This window comes from Trichechus manatus, unplaced genomic scaffold, assembly GCF_000243295.1.
Source record: "Trichechus manatus latirostris isolate Lorelei unplaced genomic scaffold, TriManLat1.0 scaffold00089, whole genome shotgun sequence".
Taxonomy (NCBI): Eukaryota; Metazoa; Chordata; class Mammalia; order Sirenia; family Trichechidae; genus Trichechus; species Trichechus manatus.
This window is the reverse complement of record NW_004444025.1, coordinates 2,443,895-2,465,084: the sequence shown is the minus strand read 5'-3', so window position 1 is coordinate 2,465,084 and position 21,190 is coordinate 2,443,895. Positions and strand designations below refer to the sequence as shown.

The window sequence follows — 21,190 nt, the reverse complement described above, 5'->3', positions numbered from 1 at the left end:
AGTTAAACATTTGTGAATAATTTATTAATAAATAAGCTGATGTGCAAATAAAATAGATATGTTGCAGCATTTTAATCAACCGGAAGTAAAACTAAGCCAAAGTCTCCCAGCTTTCTTTCGGTATTACTTTCAAATGTGAGAAATATGGAGTCAGTGGAATGCATATACTATTAATAGAATCATAACCTTTGGCTAATTTCCTGCTTGGAAAACAATGTCTTCAAGTTTAAATTGCAAATAAAATTTCTGTATGTTTTTATTCTCTTATGGATGGTAAATGATATCATTACTGAAATGTCCTAATTAGAGTTTGGTTCAACCAGGTACAGTTGCCAGACTGATTTATATATTATGTATTAATTATATGTGCATACATGCACATATAACATGAATTGATAATGCAAGAGAAAGAGCAAGTGATTGCTCTTGATCACATATTTTAAGTAAGCTTACAAAACTGGTCCATTCAAGGTCTATTGTGAACATGGACTATCTTGAGTCTCATCAATTCATCTGACAAAATATCTCATATTAGAGAGTTAGGGTTAGTAATATTAGAGGGCCTTATCATTGAAATAGCAATCATACCCAAAGATTATTGATTATTATTTATTAATATGCAGATAATGATCTGAAGGGAAATTGCTATTATACCACTGATTCCGTGTTTATCCCCATTGTGTTCAGTATCTTGGTCAACAATTTGGATGAAGATATAAATGGCAAATGTTTCAGATTTGCAGGTAACATAATACTGAGTGATATTATAATAGATGACAGAACCGATATTTTTATTTTATGGACTTGGGTCAATAATCCAAAAACTAAGAAGAAATGTACCAAGATGCATGCCAAATCTGTGCATGTGGCTTTAATCAACTGCATATTCACGGGATGGAAGACCTGAGGCTTATGGTTATTCATATAAAAATCACCCTGATTTTCAGTAAGCGACAAGTTTAGAGCAAAACAGTACTATGATGAAGCTACCACTAAAGCTAAAAAACTTGAAGGTTTTTAAATAGAAGTTAGAATCTGCATCAAAGGGTTGTAATCTCAAACACCTTGAGAACCAAGCACCATATGTAAGTGGGTGCAACACGCAAGGCTGGGTTACTAAGGAATGGTAAGACTGTAGCTACTGCAGAGTATATGCACTAGTTAAAGGCTTTCCATTTTTTGTTCGTTTTGTTTTAATGCAAACACTGTGTTGGCTGAAGAACACAAGAGTGAAGGCTGAAATGGGTCTGAAGTTTGAATTTTTATACTCTGGTCAAGATCTCTATACGTAGATGAGGTAACAGCTTAGTTCTAGATACCACACTTTAAGAATAACATTGACTAACCTACAGGAAATTGAAGCATTTGGCTCATTTTTCTTCCTGCTTACTACAACAGAAGTGTTTTTGTAACACTTTTCATTTTGAAAATAAAAAATGATTTAAAAAAAAAGATATAAAAGACCAGGATGAGGGATTTGAAAATATAATTTAATGAAGAACGGCTATGGGAACTCCGAATTCTTGGACTAGAGGTGAGAAAATACACAGAAGAGATGATAGTTATCTTCACATATTTGATGCATCTGTCATATGGAAAAGAAAACAATTACTAACGTCAGAATCAGGACCATTGAATGAAAATACTTAGGAGGCAAGCTTTACTTTCATAAGAACTTTCTGAAGACAATAACAATAAAAACTGGAATAAAATGTTAAGAAAAGTGTCAAGTTAACATTTATAAGGCATGATTAACTTAATAAATGTCATAATATTTTAAATATGAGCACAATTTGAGAGGTAATTTGCAATTCAACTTCTGTGTTTAAAGACAAGAATGTTGATGCCATCAGAGATCCCTGTACAGAAGAAGGGACTTACCAGCAATGTGAGAGTGGCTGCTAAAATAACTGAGCTTCTTGATCCAACCTTAATAACACCTATACAGGAGTAAATCATTAAGTGTGGGCTTTCATAATCACTTGAAAAGTATGCAGTTGGTTTGTGTTGGCCAACTCTTCTAATTTAAAAGACAGTGAGATCTTTTCCTTTTGCACTGTGTCCTATAACAAGCTCTGATGGCTTTAGCAAATGCCACCACATGTCCCTCTGCTAGGCTCCAGAGTAGTATTTCAATACTCTGGGGGTACAAAAAAAGAAAGCAAAGAAGAACGTCCAATACAAGGACTAAGTTTCATCTAGCAATCTTATTTAATAAAAAAAATAATTATAGAAATAATCACAGGACTGAATTTGATATTAAAATAAGCCAACAAACAAAAAACCCTGGATTTCACGAGAAGTAACATAAAAGGAAGTATGTTTGCAAAAGTCAGAAAATACCAAGGAAAATACCACTAATACATATATCAGACGTATTGCACTCCTTGGCTTATCGGTATGAATCCCTTTGGTAAATCAAAGACTACAATATTTTCCATTGTTCTTACCCTCAAATGTCACGCTAGTAATTCATATGCAGAAAGTATATCTGTATCCTGGAAAAAAAAATGTTTTAAGGTCACTGAAATAAATCTTTCTAATAAAAGGTTAGACCAAAGGTGTTTCATCATAAGACATTGGCTTCCATATACAAGGATTTCATTAAAGCTTCCATTCTTGCCGGCACATGGATGAGGGGTATGAAAACATAATTTCAGGACTAGTAAGAAAATGATTTGGAGAAAAGTAGTATCGGACAATGACTTTATGTATACAGTTAAGAAAGGACAATCTCATGTATGTCATATTATATTATAATATACTGTTGTTGCGTGCCATCAAGTTGACCATATAGGACAGAGTAAAACTGCCCCATAGGGTTTCCTAGGCTGTAATCTTTAAGGAGCAGATTGCCAGGTCTTTTCTCCTGCAGAGTGGCTCGTGGGTTCAAACCACCAACCATTTGGTTTGCAGCTCAGTGCTTAACCATTGTGCCACCAGGGCTTCTTTATAATATACTAGTCACATTAAAATTTACATACACAAAGACACACACATGGGGGGAAGACAAAGGATGGGCTACAATCCAAGGAACACCAAGGAACCAAGGGGCTACCAAAAAGGAAGGACTTGACACAGCTGAGATTCTGATTTTGACTTTTAGCCTCCAGAATTGTGAGAAAATAAATTGCTGTTTTTTAAAGTTACCCACTTGTGCTATTTGTGTTATGGCGGCAGTAAGTAACTTAGACAGGTTCTTGCTTTGTTTCTTTTCTTTTCTTTCTTTCTTTTTTCTTTTTTAAGGGATCTCAGTTAAATGAGGTTTGGTGTATTTATCTGTTTTACAAAAATGTATTTAGGATGTATAATGTAAAGATGACCTTTCAACTTTTAACCTTGCTTTCTCTCCGAGAGAATTTTTTAAATTACTTTAGTAAAATGGATGGGAAATACGTGTTTTCCTTGTTGTATTTTTGTATTCTTCTCATGGCCAATGATCTGAACCAGACGGATATGCTAAGAGGCAGAACTTCTGATCCTTCCACAACATCCATTCCTTCCGTTTCCCATCCCTTCAACGCCACAGTAATCACTCATCTTCTTTTATCTCAATGGATTTACCTATTCTAGATATTTCACAGAAGTGGAGTCGGACAATATCGGTTCCTTTGTGTCTGGCTTAATTCACTTAGCATATTTTCATCCATGTGGTGGCGTGCATCAGAATTTCATTTGTCTTTATAACCGAGCCCTGGTGGCTCAGTGGTTAAGAGCTCGACTGCTAATTGAAAGGTCAGTAGTTTGATCCCACCAGCTGCTCTGAGGGAGAAAGATGTGGCTGTCTGCTTTTGTAATGATTTATAGCCTTGGAAACCCTACGGGGCAGTTCTACTCTGTCCTATAGGGTGACTGTGAGTTGAAATCAATTTGACAGCAACAGGTTTTGGGTTTAACACTATTGAGTGCAAGGGTCTTTCCTCTCCTTCGTTAAATTTATTCCTAGACATTCTATTCGTTTAGATACTATGGTAAAGGGAAATTTTTGTTTTGTTTTTTGTTGTTTATTTGTTTTGTTTATATTTTTAATTTTTGGATTGTTGCCGGTATAAAACACAACTGATTTCTGTCTTGATCTTGCATCCTTCAACTTTGGTAAATTTGCTTATTAGCTGTAGTAGCTTTCTTATGAATTTTTTGTGATTGTCTATATATATAGTATCATGTTATCTGTGAATAGAGATAGTTTTGCTTCTTCTTTTCCATTGTACATGTCTTTTATTTCTTTTTCTTGCCTAATTGTTCTGGCTAGAACTTTAGCTAAAATGTTGACTAGCATAGGTGAAAGCAGGCATCCTTGGCCTTGTTCTGTTCCTGATCTTAGCGGGAAAGTTTTTGTCTTTCACCATTGAGTATGTTCTCTGTGGGTTTCTCATAAATGACTTTTATCATGTTGAGAAATGTCTCTTCTATTCATAGTTTGCTGAAAACTTTTATCATAAAAGGGTGTTGGATTTTTAAAATCCCTTTTCTGCATCAATTGAAAAGATTTTTTTTCTTTTAATGTGGGATATTACATTGGTTGCTTTTATGTTGAAACCACCCTTGCATTCCTGATATAAATTTCACTTGATCATGGTGTATAATCCCTTTAATATGCTTTTGGATTTAGTTTGCTAATATTTTCTTGAAGATTTTTTAATCTACATTCATGAAGGATATTGGTCTATTGTTTTCTTTTCTTCTGGTATCTTTACCTGACTCTGGTATCAGGGTAATGCTAGCCTCCTAGAATGAGTTAGGAAGTGTTCCCTCCTCCTCTATTCTTTGGAAGAGTTTGTGAAGAATTGGTGCCAGTTCTTTTTTAAATGTTCAGTAGAATTCACCAATGAAGCCATTTGGTCCTGGACTTTTTGTTGGGAGGTTTTTGATACTACTTTAATCTCTTCCTTTGTTATAGGTCTGTTGTAATTTTCTATTATTTCTTGAGTCAATTTAGATAGTTTGTGTATTTCTAGAAACTTATCCATTTCATTTAGGTTATCTAGTTTGTTGGCACTGGACTCCTGAGGTGCACAAATGATTAAGTACTCGGCTACTAACCAAAAGATTGGAGCTTCAAGTTCACCCAGAGGCACCTTGGAAGAAGCCTAGTGGTCTATTTTTGAAAGATCGCAGGCATTTAAAACCCCATAGAGTTGGTATGTTTTACTTTCATTTTCATTATTCTTTAACTGTTTTCTGATTTCCCTTATGATACTATCTTTGATGCATTGGTTGTTTAGTGGTATGTTGATTAATTCCCATGCATTTGTGACTTTTTCAGTTTTCCTTCCATCACTGATGTCTAGTTTCATTCCACTATGGTCAGAGAAGATATTTTGTATGATTTTAATCTTGAAATTTATTAAGGCTTGCTTTATAACCTGACACATGGTCTATCCTGGAGAAGAATTCATATGTACTGGAGAAGAATATATATGCTGCTGTAGATGGTGGAAGTTTTCTATATATGTCTGTTAGGTCTAATTGCTTTATATTGTCTTTCAGGTCCCCTATTTCTTTGTTGCTCTTCTGTCCACATGTTCTATCCATTACTGAAAGAGATGTGTTGATATCTACAAATATTATTGTGTTGTTTGTTGTTGTTAGGTGCCATCAAGTCAGTTCGAATTCATAACGACCCTGTGTACAACAGAATGAAACACTGCCTGGTCCTGCACCATCCTCACAATCATTGTTATTTTCAGCCCATTGTTGAACCACTGTATCAATCCATCTCATTGAGGGTCTTCCTCCTTTTCACTGACCATCTACTTTACCAAGCATGATGTCCTTCTCCAGGGAATGGACCCTCTTAATAACACGTCCACATACGTAAGAAAAAGTCTCACCATCCTCACTTGTAAGGAGCATTCTGAACGTACTTCTTCCAAGACAGATTTGTTTGTTCTTCGGGAAGTCCGTGGTATATTCAATATTCTTTGCCAACACCAAACTTCAAAGGCATCAATTCTTCTTTGGTCTTCCTTATTCATTGTCCGGCTTTTGCATGCATATGAGGTGACTGAAAATACGGCTTGGGTCAAGTACCTTAGTCCTCGAAGTGATATCTTTGCTTTTCAACACTTTAAAGAGGATTCGCCCAATGCAATAGGTTGTTTGATTTCTTGACTGCTGCCTCCATGGGTGTTGATTGTGGATCCAAGTAAAATGAAATCCTTGGACAACTTCAATAACATATAATATACAAAAACTGTTCCTATACTGGCCTCCTTCTGCCTTTACGTTGTTGATGCCACATGTTGTATTTTGTATATTATACACCCAGTGTTACGTATTTATAATTATTATTTATATTTTATATCATGCAGAACAAATGTAGTTACAAACCAAAAAAAGTACAGCAAAATAGGCTTTATGTTTACTCTTGAAATTACCTTTACCAAAGATCTTTATTTCTCCATATAGCTTTGAGTTATTATCTGGTGTCTTTATCTTTTACTAACAAACTCCCTCAGCTCTTGTTTACCTGGTTATGTCTTAAATTCACCATCACTTTTGAAGAAAATTGTTGTTGGGTACAGGATTCTTTGACGACAGATTTTTCTTTCAGCACTTTGAATATATCATCCCACTGCCTTCTGGCCTCAATGGTTTCAGAGAAGAAATAAACACTTAGTCTCTGCAGCTCCCTTGTACATGATGGTTTGCTTTACTCTTGCTACTTTTAAAATTGTCTCTGTATCTTTGGTTTTCTACAGTTTGATTATAATATGTCTCTGAGTGGTTCCCGTTGTATTTAGCCTACTCGGGGTTCTTTGAGCTTCAAGAATGTGCAAATTCATTTCTTTTGTCAAGTTTGGAAAGTTTTAAGCCATTATTTTTTCAAATGTTCTTTTTGCCCCTTTCTCTTTCTCCTCACCTCCTGGGACTCCTATAACATGTATACTGATCCATTTCATGGTGTCCCATAAGTCTTTTATGCTCTGTTCACTTTGATTTAATATTTTCTCTTTCTGTTCTTCTGTCTGAAGAAAGAACCTATCTTTTATTTCAAATGTCCTATCTTAAAGTTCGCTGATTCTTATGCCTACTCAAATCAGCTGCTGAACCCCTCTGCTGAACTGTTTATGTCTGCTGAGTTTCTTTTTATAATTTCTCTATCTTTGTCAACATTCCCATTCCCACCATCTGGATCGCCGTCCTTTGCCTCAAGCAAATGATGGTGCTTCAGTGTGTCTCACAGCGCCTCAGGGTATGTCTGCCACTTCTCCATGCTGAATGACCACTAAGATGGATGGAATGGAGACAAGCACTGGCTTTCATCCTTTAGGTAGTCATTTCACTGATTCAAACAGGCAAAAAATATACTTTGTTAACAAAGTACACTCTACTCACTTCAGAACTAGGGGCCAAGATCTCAAGCTGGAGATGTGGCTGCCACTTCTACCTGGCTGCAGAGCATGGGCGAGGGTAGTACTCTAGCCAGTATCAGAAAAAACAAGTCTCAGCGTCTTCTTACATTCTACAAACCTTTGTCCAGTTGTAGTAACCTCAACTGTTCACCAGAGTTCCCACAATGCTGCTGCTGCTGCTGTTGTTGTTATGTGCCATAGCGCTGGTTCCGACTCATAGCGACCCTGCATACAACAGAACGAAATACTACCTGGTCCTGCGCTATCCTCACAATCCCTGTTATATTTGAGCCCATCATTGCAGCCACTGTGTCAATCCATCTCCTCCATGGTCCTCCTCTTTTTTGTTGACCCTCTACTTTACCAAGCATGGTGTCCTTCTCCAGGGACCAGGGACTTGTCCCTCCTGACAACATGTCCAAAGTGTGTGAAAGGAATTATCGCCATCCTCACTTCCAAGGAGCACTCTGGCTGTATTTCTTCCAAGGCAGACCTGTTCATTCTTCTGGCAGTCCATGGTATTCAATATTCTCCGCCAGTACCATAATTCAAAGGCATTAATTCTTTGGTCTTCCGTATTCATTGTCCAGTTTTCGCATGTGTATGAGGCGACTGAAAACACCATGGCTTGGGTCAGACACATCTTAGTCCTCAAATGGACATCTTTGCCTTTAACACTTTAAACAGTTCTTTGCAGCATATTTGCCCAATGAAATACACTGTTTGATTTCCTGACTGCTGCTTCCACGGGTGTCGACTGTGAATCCAAGTCAAATGAAATCTTTGACGATGTCAATCTTTTCTCCATTTATCATGCTGTTGCTGCTTGCTCCAATTCCCACAATACTAGTACTGTCATTTTCTTCTTGTGTTTTTACTTTTCTATGGGAGTACGGGAGCATGAAGCTTCTTACTTCACTACCTTGGTTCTAGGATCTGTTTGTTTCTTTAAATATAATCCTAAATATCATTTTTTAGAACTCTGACAATATTTGGTATTGCTTCATATGTCCAATTTCCATATTTTTACAAAAGTTAATTTCCTGGTAAAAATAATAAGCCACTATTACCAGCTACTTTGCTTCTGATAATCACTCAGTAGGATTCAGAGCAAAATTACCTGCTGGAAATGTGAACTCTGAATCACTTTATTATCACATTTTCCTTCAAATCTCTATTGTTTAGTTAAAGATTCTCAAAATGTTATCAACTATGTTTATATTTAGTTCATATTTTTTCCAATATCTTTAAATGATCGTGCAATTCCATTTCTATTCTCTACAAAGCTCTGGGACTGTGTTTATTGCCATGGAAACTAGGGTGAAAAATCCGATAGAGACAAGCAGAGATGTTTCTTTTATTTAAACACAAAAATAAAGTCAATTGAACACTATGTCAGCTAAAGTAGCTACACAATTTACTCTGAAATTCATCTTCTGCGTGTCATATAGACAGAAATGTTAGAAGGGTTTTGAAATGAGGGACTAATGCCAAGTTATTCTGTATTGTTTTAATGTTTCCTGCTAGTATAACTGTACCCATGACCAGGTGCTAATATGAAAAGGAGTGCTTTTTCTGTGGTATAGACAGAAAGCGACCTGCAATCTAATTAGAGTTAAATTACTAAGCCAGTTGATAACGTGAGCTCTCCCCTCCCCGTTATATAGCTAAGAGAGTCTCTAAATTTTATGATTAGATGGCTAGAGAACATACTGACATTTGCAGAGCATGGCTGTGGAAAGAAAAGAATGACAAAATAACATATTTCCCCTGTAAGAAGCTACCACTTTGCACAAAAATCATAATTCAGTAAACAGACACATACTTTCTATTTCGTTTCATAGCAATTTTATCACCAAAAAGAAAAAAAAATCATCATTCAATATGGTCTCTTAAACATTTTTTTTTTTAATGTTTGTATTTCTATAAATCTGGGCCCTACTGAATGAACTGCATGATCCTTAAACTTTGCAATATTTTTTAAAAAACGACAAGACCCTCCAAAATTTTGACCTTTCCGATAGTATCAAACCAGCTAAGGTTAGCTTAAAGGACAGAACACCAGATCTCCCCAGGCAGCATAAGCTAAATACCCTTCAAGTCTTTAAGCATTCAGTGCTGTCCTCAGAGGTTCTGTGAAATGGTGAGAACATGTAAAAAGTCAGAGAAAGGAAAGCTGCCAGCCAGAGAGGAAGTGATGTCCACTTGCCCTAGACCATCTAGAGAAGCCATGGGTGGGCAAGAGTTGTCAGCTACAAAGACTGCCATGAAAACCTAGCCCCAAAACCACTAAGCAAGAAGACTATGTACTAGATATGACCTATATCTCTACAGTGCTATTTATTGACTCAACATTTACTTAGCAGCTACTATTTTATAAACCAGTTAAATATTTAGGTATGAGTGACAGGTCTATAAAGGGTGTCTTTTCAAATGACTAACTTTCTACATATACAGAAGTATGTGTGGCTATACCCACTACATCTCCAAAAGATGTTGAAAGATATAATACATATGTATGTATATTCGTATATAAAAAGCTAGAAGGATATACATATTTCTGTCTGGATATAAATAGGTGATATGTGGTAACTGTTGTAGAGAAATCATTAACTATATCAGAAACAATAAAATAAGTATGAATAACCACATGAATTAGTGGAATCTGTTTTTATAGAATATCAATAAATCATGGTGTATGTTATGGATTGAATTATGTCCCCTTAAAATACATGTTGTAAATCCGAACCTCTATGCCTGTGGCTATAATCCAATTTGGGAATGGGTTTTCTTTGTTATGTTAATGAGGCAGGATTAGTGTAGAGTGTATCTTGAGTCAATCTCTTTTGAGATATAAAAAGAGAATAAACAGGGAGCAGAGAGAGAGAGGTGGGTTAAGACAGATGCCAAGACATGTGGAGATCTCCAAGGAACCAGGAAGCAGAAGCTGAAGAGACAAGGACTTTCCTCCAGAGCCAACAGACAGAGAAAGCCTTCTGCTAGAGCCCTAGAGCCGGCACCTTAAATTCAGACTTCTAACCTCCTAAACTGTGAAAAAATAAATTTCTGTTTGTTGAAGTCATCCACTTGTGGAATTTCTATTATAGCAGCACCAGATAACTAACACAGTGTAATATTACTAAATGCAAGCAATAACTAGAACAAAATGTAACTCTAATAAAATAGCACTTAATATAGTTCTGTAGAAAAGTTGTTGCAATGGATACAATATTTTAGTTTGTAATTATATATCAATCAATATCTTTATATGCAAATATGAATAGATAAATCGTATGCCAATGAGGGGGTTGAAAAATGAGTGCTGCCTTTAAAATTATAATCTGGATGGTTATAGTTCTTTGACAATCATGATTACTATATAGCAAATTACACACACACACACACTCCTCACTTATTAACGTGGTTAGGTTCCAAAATTGGCATTATGCAAGAATGGAAGATGATCATACAAGATCACAAAATGGAGGATCATTACGTAAGTGCCAAGTTGCAGTATAACGTAACTGCCAAACCACCGAGAATCATGGTCCAGCTGAGACGACACAGCCAGCATTAATCGTGCCTCACGCTTCAGCGTTTGTTACTGTCAGAGGTATGTCATTAATGCGCAGAATAGTCAGATAGCAGATTTTTTACTATTGTTGGAAACGCAAAATGTCAAACAATGAGACAGTTGATAAGTGGAGTGTACGTTTGTGCATGTGTGTGTATACAATAACAATTATTTATACATATAGTTGTTATTCTTAGGTGCCTTCAAGGCAATTTTTGACTCATAGCAACCCCAGTGACAAAGTAGAACTGCCCCATAGGGTTTTGTAGGCTGTAATCTTACAGAAGCAGATCACCAGGTCTTTCTCTCTCAAAGCTGCTCATGGATGGGTTTAAACTATCAACATTTTAATTAGCAAATTAGCAGCCAAGCACTTAACCATTGCATCACCAGAGTTCTCTCTGTCTCTCTCACTATATATATGTCATAAATATATATGAAAAAGAATCTAAAACTTTTTTTTTCACTCATGTAAGGAGCATCTGTATTAATAAAACGTCATTTATACTATTTGTTAACTCTATGAAAAGTCTACATCAGCTGGGTCACAAGAGCATACATTCACGATTATTAGTTTTTGGGCTAAATTTATCTTCTGAGATAAATTTATTCAGAAAATAAATGATCTATAATATATAACCTCATTAAATAAAAAGATAAATATTTTTCTTTTGACAATGTTTTAGAATCTCTTCTTTCCCTATTAGTATCATCAAGGTAGATCATTTATTCAGAGGATACACTGTCCCTCATCCTTCCAGAGGAGAGGACCAGATGAAATAAACAGAGTACTACCTAGGGATTTCAGGGTAAACAGGAAGAAGCACTCACTATCCGTGAGTTAATAACTGTGTTTCATAAATTGACAGGCCAGCGATAGGATTTTATATACAAAAATCATTTCCTGTCTTAAAAGCCCAAGTTTCTACAAGAACATAAAACACATGTATGTCTTATAAAATCATTTTCTACACAAAAATTACAGAATTCAATCTGTCCTATTCTACTGAGAGAAGAAATTACAGTAAAACTTGTGAAAGCCGGAATCTGCGAAAGGCAGAAACCTGTCAGAGAAAGAAAACTCAAATATTTTCCACTAAAATGATTACTTCAGTCTAATAAATATTCTCTGACAGATGGAACCTGTGAGACCTGGACAGAATCTGAAAATTGTCGGTATTGCAACCACAAAACGAGGAAGTGCAGATGTGAAAGCTGGAAATAGTTCCAAGAAGAGTCACAGATGAAGGCTCCGTCTTCCACCTCCTTTTGCCTTGCTACTGTGTGTGAGTGGGGCCTGTGCGTTCATACTGTTCTCTGAGCACGTTTATTCTCTACATTTTTGTCTTTTTTTGTTCATTTTTTTTCCTGTAAACTTTTTCCAGCAAAGAACAACATCCATTAGTTTGGAAGAAGGTAAGAGATGCTCATAAGTTCATTTATTTTCATTAAAATCTAGAAAATAAATTATTCCTTCATGTTAAAGTGTCTCTTATTCGCTGCAGCACATTTTAAACAACACGCTTTGCCTGAGAGGGGATATATTATTCAATCTCCCTATACTAACGTAACCAGCTTTATGTGAAAATATATGAGACTTAATGTGTATCACTGGGAAGCCACAGTGTCCTAGAAAACATTTTTGGAGTAAGAAGCAAAAATAAGATTGTTCCTTACTTTATCATCAAGGTACACAATTATCAAACATTAATACAGTTAGCAAAATTTCTCCTAATTATGCACGAACCAGCAGCACCTCTGCACTTAATCCACCTTAAGAAGCAAACCTGGGTGTATGTAATTTCCCAAATGGCAATCATGTCATATATTTGAATGGAGCAATTGACATGAAACGCTACTGTTTACCTTGGTGATATGTGATGTGATTATTTCTTCTTTTTATTGGTACAAGTGGAAGAACAAGTGTGCCATTTAAACACTTTTGAGCCCACACTCTTCTTTGCTAAATAAGGAGAAGTTGGCTGCAACCTGATATGCACCGAGACCTAGCTTATGTCAAGTCATCAATACTTCCTCCTGGACTTATGTTGAGAGGAACTGCTTGGCCCTGCCTGAGCTTCTACCTTGGGTAAGGCATGCAGCACATCTAGCTCACTTGGGCTCTAAAGATAAGGGCAGGGAGGGAGCCTTCCTGCTTTCTTGTCTCTGTTACCAAACCCTAGCACTACAAAAGTAAACATGGATGGGATCAAGAACAGAACACGGAAGCAGTGAGATAAATCTAGAGACCTTGCTCTGCCTATAAAAAGAACCCTGGCTAGAAGTAAAACCCTAGTTAGAAGGAAAAGACCTTGGTAAAAATGCCTGAATTTGGCCAAAGCCCCAAATTTCACTGAGCTTCAATTTACAAATGCATAGAATGCCAACAAAAATCATTGTCCTGATGATTGCATAGAAACAGTGTGAGATTCAAACAGATAATATAAAACAAACTGCTTTGGAAAGCCATACTAATAGAAGCTATCAGTTTGACTAAATACTCCCCATACTCCTCTATTACTCTAGGGTAGTGGCACACTATGAATTCCTATGGGAGCATGTATGTAGCCACCGAACACATTGCATACTAACACCAAGATTTCCTCAGGCTTAGTGCAGGTGAAACAAGAAACACAAGAGGAACTGCATTTTTTGCCCAGAGTCATCTAGTCTTCGCATGTTGGCTACTAGAGAATTGGAGCACACTGACCCTGGAATCTTGGTGATCTAGGCAAATGTTTCTATGACCGATTGAGTTAAATTATACACAGAAGCTCTATAAACGTAAATGTGCTAAAGAGAGTAGTTGGCATTATTGCTGTCTGAACCCATTGCCATCGAGTTGATTCCGACACACAGCAACCCTACAGGACAAAGCAAAACTGCTCCATAGGGTTTCCAAGACTGTACTCTTTATAGCAGCAGACTGCCCCACCTTTCTCACGCAGAGTGGCTGTCACATGCGGTTACTATGAGTCAAAAACTCACTTGAGGGCATCCAACAACAACAGTTCATCGTCATCTAAAAACCGAATAAAAAATCCCACTACTGTCGAGTTCATTGCAACTCATACCAACCTTATAGGACAGGGTAGAACTGCCCCATAGGGTTTCCAAGGCTGCAAATCTTTACAGAACCAGACTGCCACATCTTCCCCCCCCACCCCCGGAGAAGCTGGTAGTTTCAACCTGCTGACCTTTTGGTTAGCAGCCGAGTGTTTTACCCAGTGTGCCACCGGGGCGCCTCACAAGCTAAAGACAGTAACTTTACAGACGCGTACTCATCTAGAAGAAATTAACTGGCAACAATTAGGATTATTTTAATCAACATAAGCGGCACCAAGTAAACCCTGATATAACAGGCTCCTGCCTCCCTCATACATCTCACTTCAAGTGGGAAGAACGCTAATAACAAAGCATACACATAAGATAAAAGCAAGTCATGTTGAGGTGCAAAGTAATCAAAATACTGCAAAATACACTTCCACTGAGGAACCAGGCAATATTGTAACTTATTTTAATAAACTTACTGCTTTGATCAAGCTAGAACACTATGCTATATCATATGTGTGTCCAAAAGTGACCGTACATTGTCATTAATAGCAAATCAGTATTATAACATTTGTACTTAGAACTGCATTAAAGTCTAAGAAACTGCTGACAGATTGACCGTACATCTGAACTTAAAAGATACCTAACGAAATCATTAAGATCTTGCAGGTCCCACATATACCCAAGTTATTATGTCTCGACGCTGTGATTCTGCCCCAGCACCTTTTCTCTTATTGCATCTTCAGTCCACCTAAAGTTATTTGGAAAACAGACCAGAGGCAATGCAGCATGAAACAGCCCTCAAATTATAATTTCTTCTTCAACATTTGCTCAATTTGAGTTCTTCATCCTAATTCTAGGGTATCGTAGACCCAAACAGACTTGGATACATGTGTGGATTATCAAAAATTGTCATATGTCATATATGTTGGCTTGAGATCTAAGCTATTTAGCTCCATTTAAACATTTTAATAGAAAGAATTCTTACATACAGACAATAGTAAAATGGAAGAAAAATATTTCAACATTAGGCCCTTGGCTTATCCAATAAATAGAGAACAAAAGGCCACAAATTAAAAAAAAACACACACTTAATAGACATATCATCATGATGGCACCTATTTTGAAAGTCAGGAAGTTAAAAGTTAGCTTTTCCTTTGAAGAGTTTGCACAGAAGATTCAAAATTTTCCCATGTGAACATAATCTGTTTCCTTACACAGAATTAACCTAATGGTTTGAATGTGAGTTTTTCAACTGTAAACTATGTAAGTTAGACGAAGTCATGCTTATTTGAAAACAAAAACAACATCCTATTATTTAAAAATAATATAAACTTTTCTTTAATTCTATTCTGTTCCAAAAGGGCAATCAATTTTTCAAAAACTGTGATTTCATTGCAACATTTATGGTTTTTCTCATAAGGAGTTAGGACTTAGGAAACGGACAGAGATAGAGCTAAGAATAGGGATAGAGACAGGGATAAAATAGGGACAGTGAGAGGAACAGGAAGGGACAGGGACAGAAACTGAGAGAATTAGAGGCAAAGAGATGGTTACTTTCACATAGTAGCTTTAAGAGGGACAAGGAGGGACAAAGTTTAGAGAGGATAAACTTTAAGAACAAAATGAGAAGATACAAAAGCAGAAATCTCTTACCCTAAAAAACTCTTTCGTGGAGCCGGAGTCTAGTGTCCCATAAGCAATTTCTGTTTGCTTCGAAAGATCCTCAGCACTTTCGATGGGAGACACCATCCTCTCTACAGTCAGGAAGGCGGCTAAATTAGCCGTGTAGGATGAGATTATGATCAGGGTAAAGAACCACCACACACCTCCAACAATGCGGCCGGACAGGGATCTAATAACAAGTATGAAATGCATTTGTAACGTGAAATGAATGACTTAACAGAAAATCAGTTTAGCAGTTTTATGCAAATCTTGGCTTACAGGGGAAAATTTCGTTTTATACATTTCCACGTATCTGCTAGTTAATGTAACCAGAATTTACTGAACGTTCTGGGCAAGGAGAACAGATGAGCGAGATCTAATGGCACACACAGGCCGAAGAGCAGATTCCCGGCATTCTTTCACAGTTACAATGCCCAAATAGTTTATGGTATGAAGTCCTGTAAAGAAGCAATTTCAAGAACTCTCCAAATATTCCATCCAATACTGATAATACTTATCCACTTATGCCATAAGGAGATGTGAACAAGAGAATCTTAGATCAGTATCCAAACTCAATACAACATATACAAATAAAATCAATTACTTTTAAAAGTTTTTTTTTCTTTTTTAACTTTAAGCATGGAAGAAATCCTCCATTTCATTGAACCAATAAAGTTCCAAAACTCTCAAAATGGCCCAAAACTTCATTTTGTTTTTGTGTGTGCAAAAACGTAAGTATCAGATAGAATGTAGGACAGAAAATAAATGATACTACAAAGGTATGATACAAAATATAATTCTTAGTGAACAAAAAGCTGACGCTTCAGGGCGTGGATTGCTGTCATTGTGTTCCTTGTGTCCCCTCCTGCTCCAGAAAAAGAAAACTCAAGAAAAGCAAACCAGACATGTTTAACATTTATCAAGATATAAATTCCTACTTGGAAATATAATAAACAACAAAATTTTAAAGACTATAAATTCTTACATAAAAGACTTTCCAAAAGCCAATAATTCCCAAATAATTTACTTTAAAAGTCTGGATAAATATAAATATGTAGGTACGGAAATATATATATATAAAACCCATTGCCATGGAGTTGTCCGACTCACAGTGACCTCATAGGACAGAGTAGAACTGCCCATACGATTTCCAAGGCTGTAATCTTTACGGAAGCAGACTGCCACATCTTTCTCCCACAGAGTGGCTGGTGGGTTTGAACAGCCAACCTTTCAGTTAACAATCAGCCCTTTCACCACTACACAACCAGAGCTCCATGCATATATATATTCTATTATTTTGAAAGATCTGGTCGGCCTCTGCACATAATTAAGGCATTTGAGTAACATTAACAGCCAATGAAATAAGTATTTTCTTTATCCCATAACTACTATGCCTAACAGTTAGTCTTGCTATAGTGAAGAGGTAACATTTCTTAAATTCAAATACCAAAAATATGGTAATTTACTACCTAAATCAAAGTTCCTGGCAACTGACAGGAGAGAATGAACTTCTGATGAAACACAGGTACTATATCTAACTTTTGGGGAAAATGTTTATGGAATAAACTACTTGAGCAATCAATAAAAAGAAGAGGGACTACTTCAGAAGTTCTTTAGATAAAAACTTTGGTTGCTGAGAGAGAGAGAGAATAGCAATGAAAAAAAGAGAATATAATTAATAGCCTTTATCACAAAGTCTCTAAGGGATAGGGATGCAAATAATAAAATAAATATGATAGGATAGAAAAAATTAAACACTTTCACTTAATTCTGCGAAGGATATTAAGTGTATTTTAAATTTGGGAAACCGCTTATTTAGACACGTATTTATCCCATAACAATGGCAGGTATTTATATACACTTTTTACATTTACTCAATTCCTTAAAAGATATTGAGGAAAAAAACAGAAGCAAGAAGGTGAATAACAATCTTCCTTACAGTCGATTGCTATTATAATTTCTGTGGTTTTATTCTTCAGAAAACTGTCAGATATTTTAAACTTAATTTCACCTAAATGACTAAGTCAATTAGTTCAGTACATCATTCTAGATTACAATTTAAATGTGCTCTGTTAATACTGCTAATATCATTCCATATTATATTTTACTTGGAAAAGATAAATAGTTTTAAATAGTTTTAAACAGCGTTTCTAATGTGATCTGTGCATTTCATGCTTGTTTTTCAACGACAAGCTACTCGGCTCTTCTAAACTGGAATAACCCACACTGAATTCTAAAAAACGATGGTCTGGTTCCTTAAAAAAAATTTCTGAATTGGTCAGTAGTGTTTATTATCCTCAGTTTTTAAACGCACACACAACGTACAGTCAAAGATAGAAAGATATATAACCCTTAAATTTTTTTAACATATCACTCATATATATTCTGAGGCAAAAAAAAAAAAAAAAATCAACTCATAGCAACAAAAAAATATTTTATCTAAAAATCTGTTTGTCTTGCCAGAAAATAAAAGTTACTACATGTAAAATTGCAGTGAATGATGACACATGAATGACACCAAATGCAGAGAAAAAAGGCCATATTTTAGGAAGCAGGCTTATTGAAAATTAGATGTCTGTACGTCATGGTGGACCCTGCGATAACACTTGGATTGTTAAATGTGCCCCGTGCCCCACTCCCTGTATGCAGTCATGTTTCCCGCGCCTTGGCAAGCACCGGATACCAAACAATTACCTGCAGTGCATTGACGCATGAGGAGCGGAGCAAACAGAACTAAGGGTCCATCCACGGGAACAATACAGGCTACTTTACGAGGAACCCTGTACACTTCTCCCTACTTAGCCAAATGGCAGAGCATAACTGATTTCACTCCAGGATAACTGCTTTGCATCTCAGAATTACAGTACCATTATATATATATGTCAGCAACCCTCTTGCCAAAGGTGATTCATTTCATCAATATTTTATAGACCAGAATATTCTCTGAGACCTCAATTCGGTTAGGTTTTTATTTTTCCTCCTTAGTATTAGAAAGCTCCCTTTCTGTCTGTAACTGAAATCAGATAAACTAAATATACAGATGAAACTATCAATTTAATACTTTGTTGAAAGTCATCATAATGAGATTAGATAGGCAAATAGATAGACAGACAGGCTTTTCAAATACCTTGGCATATTTCTAATTTGATGTAGTTTCATAAAGAAGCTATAGTTAATCTGTTGGAACCAAGATTTTTTAGATCCATATAATTTATTAAAAGAAAAAGAAAAAAGAAAGTGCCCTACTCTCAAAGAAGTAAGTCATTGATAATTTCTGCCTATATATTTCCATTATCTCAGTGGAGGGACTATATTGAAAATGTTTGATCTTCTCATGTCATTTTCTGAAATTAATCACCTGTTATCCCTAAAAGTGCTCAAAAAGTAATGATGTAATGAAATAATATTTGAATGCCCCCCTTCACTAGTTATTACACTATCTCATAGAATCTGAGAAGGGCAACAGAGCCCAAATTAAAATGTCCCAGCAGACTGATAACCATCAACACTGTAAATGTTGAAGTAATCATGACAGAAATGGTAGGACTTATTCCTGGGAAGAAAAGACACAGATATGGCTGTCCTCCTTACTCATGTACGTAAAATGAACAAAGGCCATGTCGGTTTTGTGACATATACATTCTAAATAGGTACAGTGATTAGCATACCATAATGAGAATAGAGAAGTACACGAATTTACCGTGTGATGTGTGTGTTTTACTATTCAATATAGCACAAGCTTTTGCAATGAATTAGCCATTATTAATACCCTACAATGTATTTCTAGAAACTTAGAAAATACATTATCATACATTCCTTTTAAACCAGCAACCTAACCTTGAAAAAAATACATTTCATAATTACTCTACCATACCATTTTCATGAGCTAATCATGGGAAAATAAAACAGACGGGATGTGTGCCAATGAAGTTTTGTCCACCAAGTTGTTGCTTTTGTAGAGAATAAATAACATTGCCCATTTTCCCATATACAGGTCTGTGGATTACCACACAGATGACTGTAAAATGAGAATATGCAGCAAAAACACGGTACCCCTCCAAGAAGGCATGGAATGATAGGAACCTTATGCATTTTATAGCCTTTCCATGGTGTGTATAATTTCACCCAGGAAATACATGATCAACATCCAGAAAACGTTGTTCAAGTATTTCACAGACTTATGCCTATGGTAAGAGCGTGTCCTTTACGGAGTCCTGGACTCCTTGGACAGGCGGTCGGCAGCTGGTTACTTCTTTGAGTGAATTTATAAACATCACGGATATCCACTTGAGACTTAAAATGCACAAAGTTGAAGCAGGTGAGTAACCAACCTTGGCGAAATATCGCATCCTTGCTGCATAAAGGCACCCAAGGAAAACCAGAGACTATTAAAAATCCCAAATTCATTAGTTGATTCACTACTTTGTGTTTCTCTTCCATCTTCAAACTCCTCAGTGTGCCACTCGTAGGGGCTAAATCTGCTGACCAGGAATAAAACTACACTGACCCCAATGTAGGCAAAAACAATGCACATCCAGATCTCATAGGCTAAAGGATCAAGAAATGAAAACACTCCCGGTTTGGACTTCTGAGGCTTCTTGATCATGATAGATATCCCGAGGCTCATAAAGGGCTTTGAGAAGTCAATCACCTCTTCTCTCACAAGGGTAATAGTTAATGGTGCAATTGCAATATCAGCTTTCTGTAAGGGAAACAGAGGGAGGTAATAGTACCTGGCGTCATGATCAGAAAGAAATCATGGTTACATAATTAGATGAAAATGGGAGAAATCAGGGAAATGACAATATTATTATCATAGGGTCCCAGTGAAAAATAAGTAAGAAAAATTATTCCCCAAATATCCCTCCTTTTTAGAAACACATAGTACGGCCATCTGGCTTGACCATGATAATTACATCTCTACGCAGCCTTTGAACAATACATATGACCCATAAGCTTTCAGGTAGATGAAAGGTAGATGCATCCTATCTGAATTAATCTGCATGTTTACTTCTGGCTTTAGCCTCTAATCTTTCAAATGTTCACAAGGAAATAAGATAGTATTCCTAGAGTAATGTGGGACACCAATGACGTTAGACATTGGTTCTCTGCAGGGAGGGGAGGCATTCTGTCAACAACGCTTCAAATTTAATGACTTAATCCATGAAAAGCACTATACTTACCCCATATACAAGTTCTCCAACCATCCCATTCCAAATTTTTGTGTCAGCATCCCTGGCCCCATACTTGCCATCCCCAACAATTGTCAACTTGTACTTGAACCCACAATGCTTGGCGATTTCTGCAGCCAAGTCAACACAGTAGCCCTCATAGCGCTCATTGCCTTCAAGCAGTTCATGATTTTTTTTCATCATAACATATGGAGATTCCTATATGGAAAGACAGAGTTTTAGCTGACTACACCACGTACGTAATTATTTCCTTTCATTGAATATAACCTGACTTAATAATTACCTGTTAGGCAGAGACATGATAGACAATAAATGGTAGACAACATTAGGGGGAAATGTAATCATCATGC

The 21,190-nt window shown here is 36.4% G+C and overlaps 1 protein-coding gene across 4 annotated transcripts in view; it reads right to left on the bottom strand.

Moving 5' to 3' along the window:
- Nucleotides 1-21,190, bottom strand: part of GRIA2 (glutamate ionotropic receptor AMPA type subunit 2) — a 186,360-nt gene that overhangs the window by 15,712 nt on the left and 149,458 nt on the right. For all 4 annotated transcript variants that reach the window (XM_004382036.1, XM_004382035.1, XM_004382037.1 and 1 more), the window contains exons 10-12: nucleotides 20,832-21,038; nucleotides 19,980-20,350; nucleotides 15,640-15,838 (exon numbers count right to left, since the gene is read on the bottom strand). In XM_004382036.1, coding sequence (XP_004382093.1) covers nucleotides 15,640-15,838; nucleotides 19,980-20,350; nucleotides 20,832-21,038 — 777 coding nt within the window. The remainder of the gene's footprint in view (nucleotides 1-15,639; nucleotides 15,839-19,979; nucleotides 20,351-20,831; nucleotides 21,039-21,190) is intronic.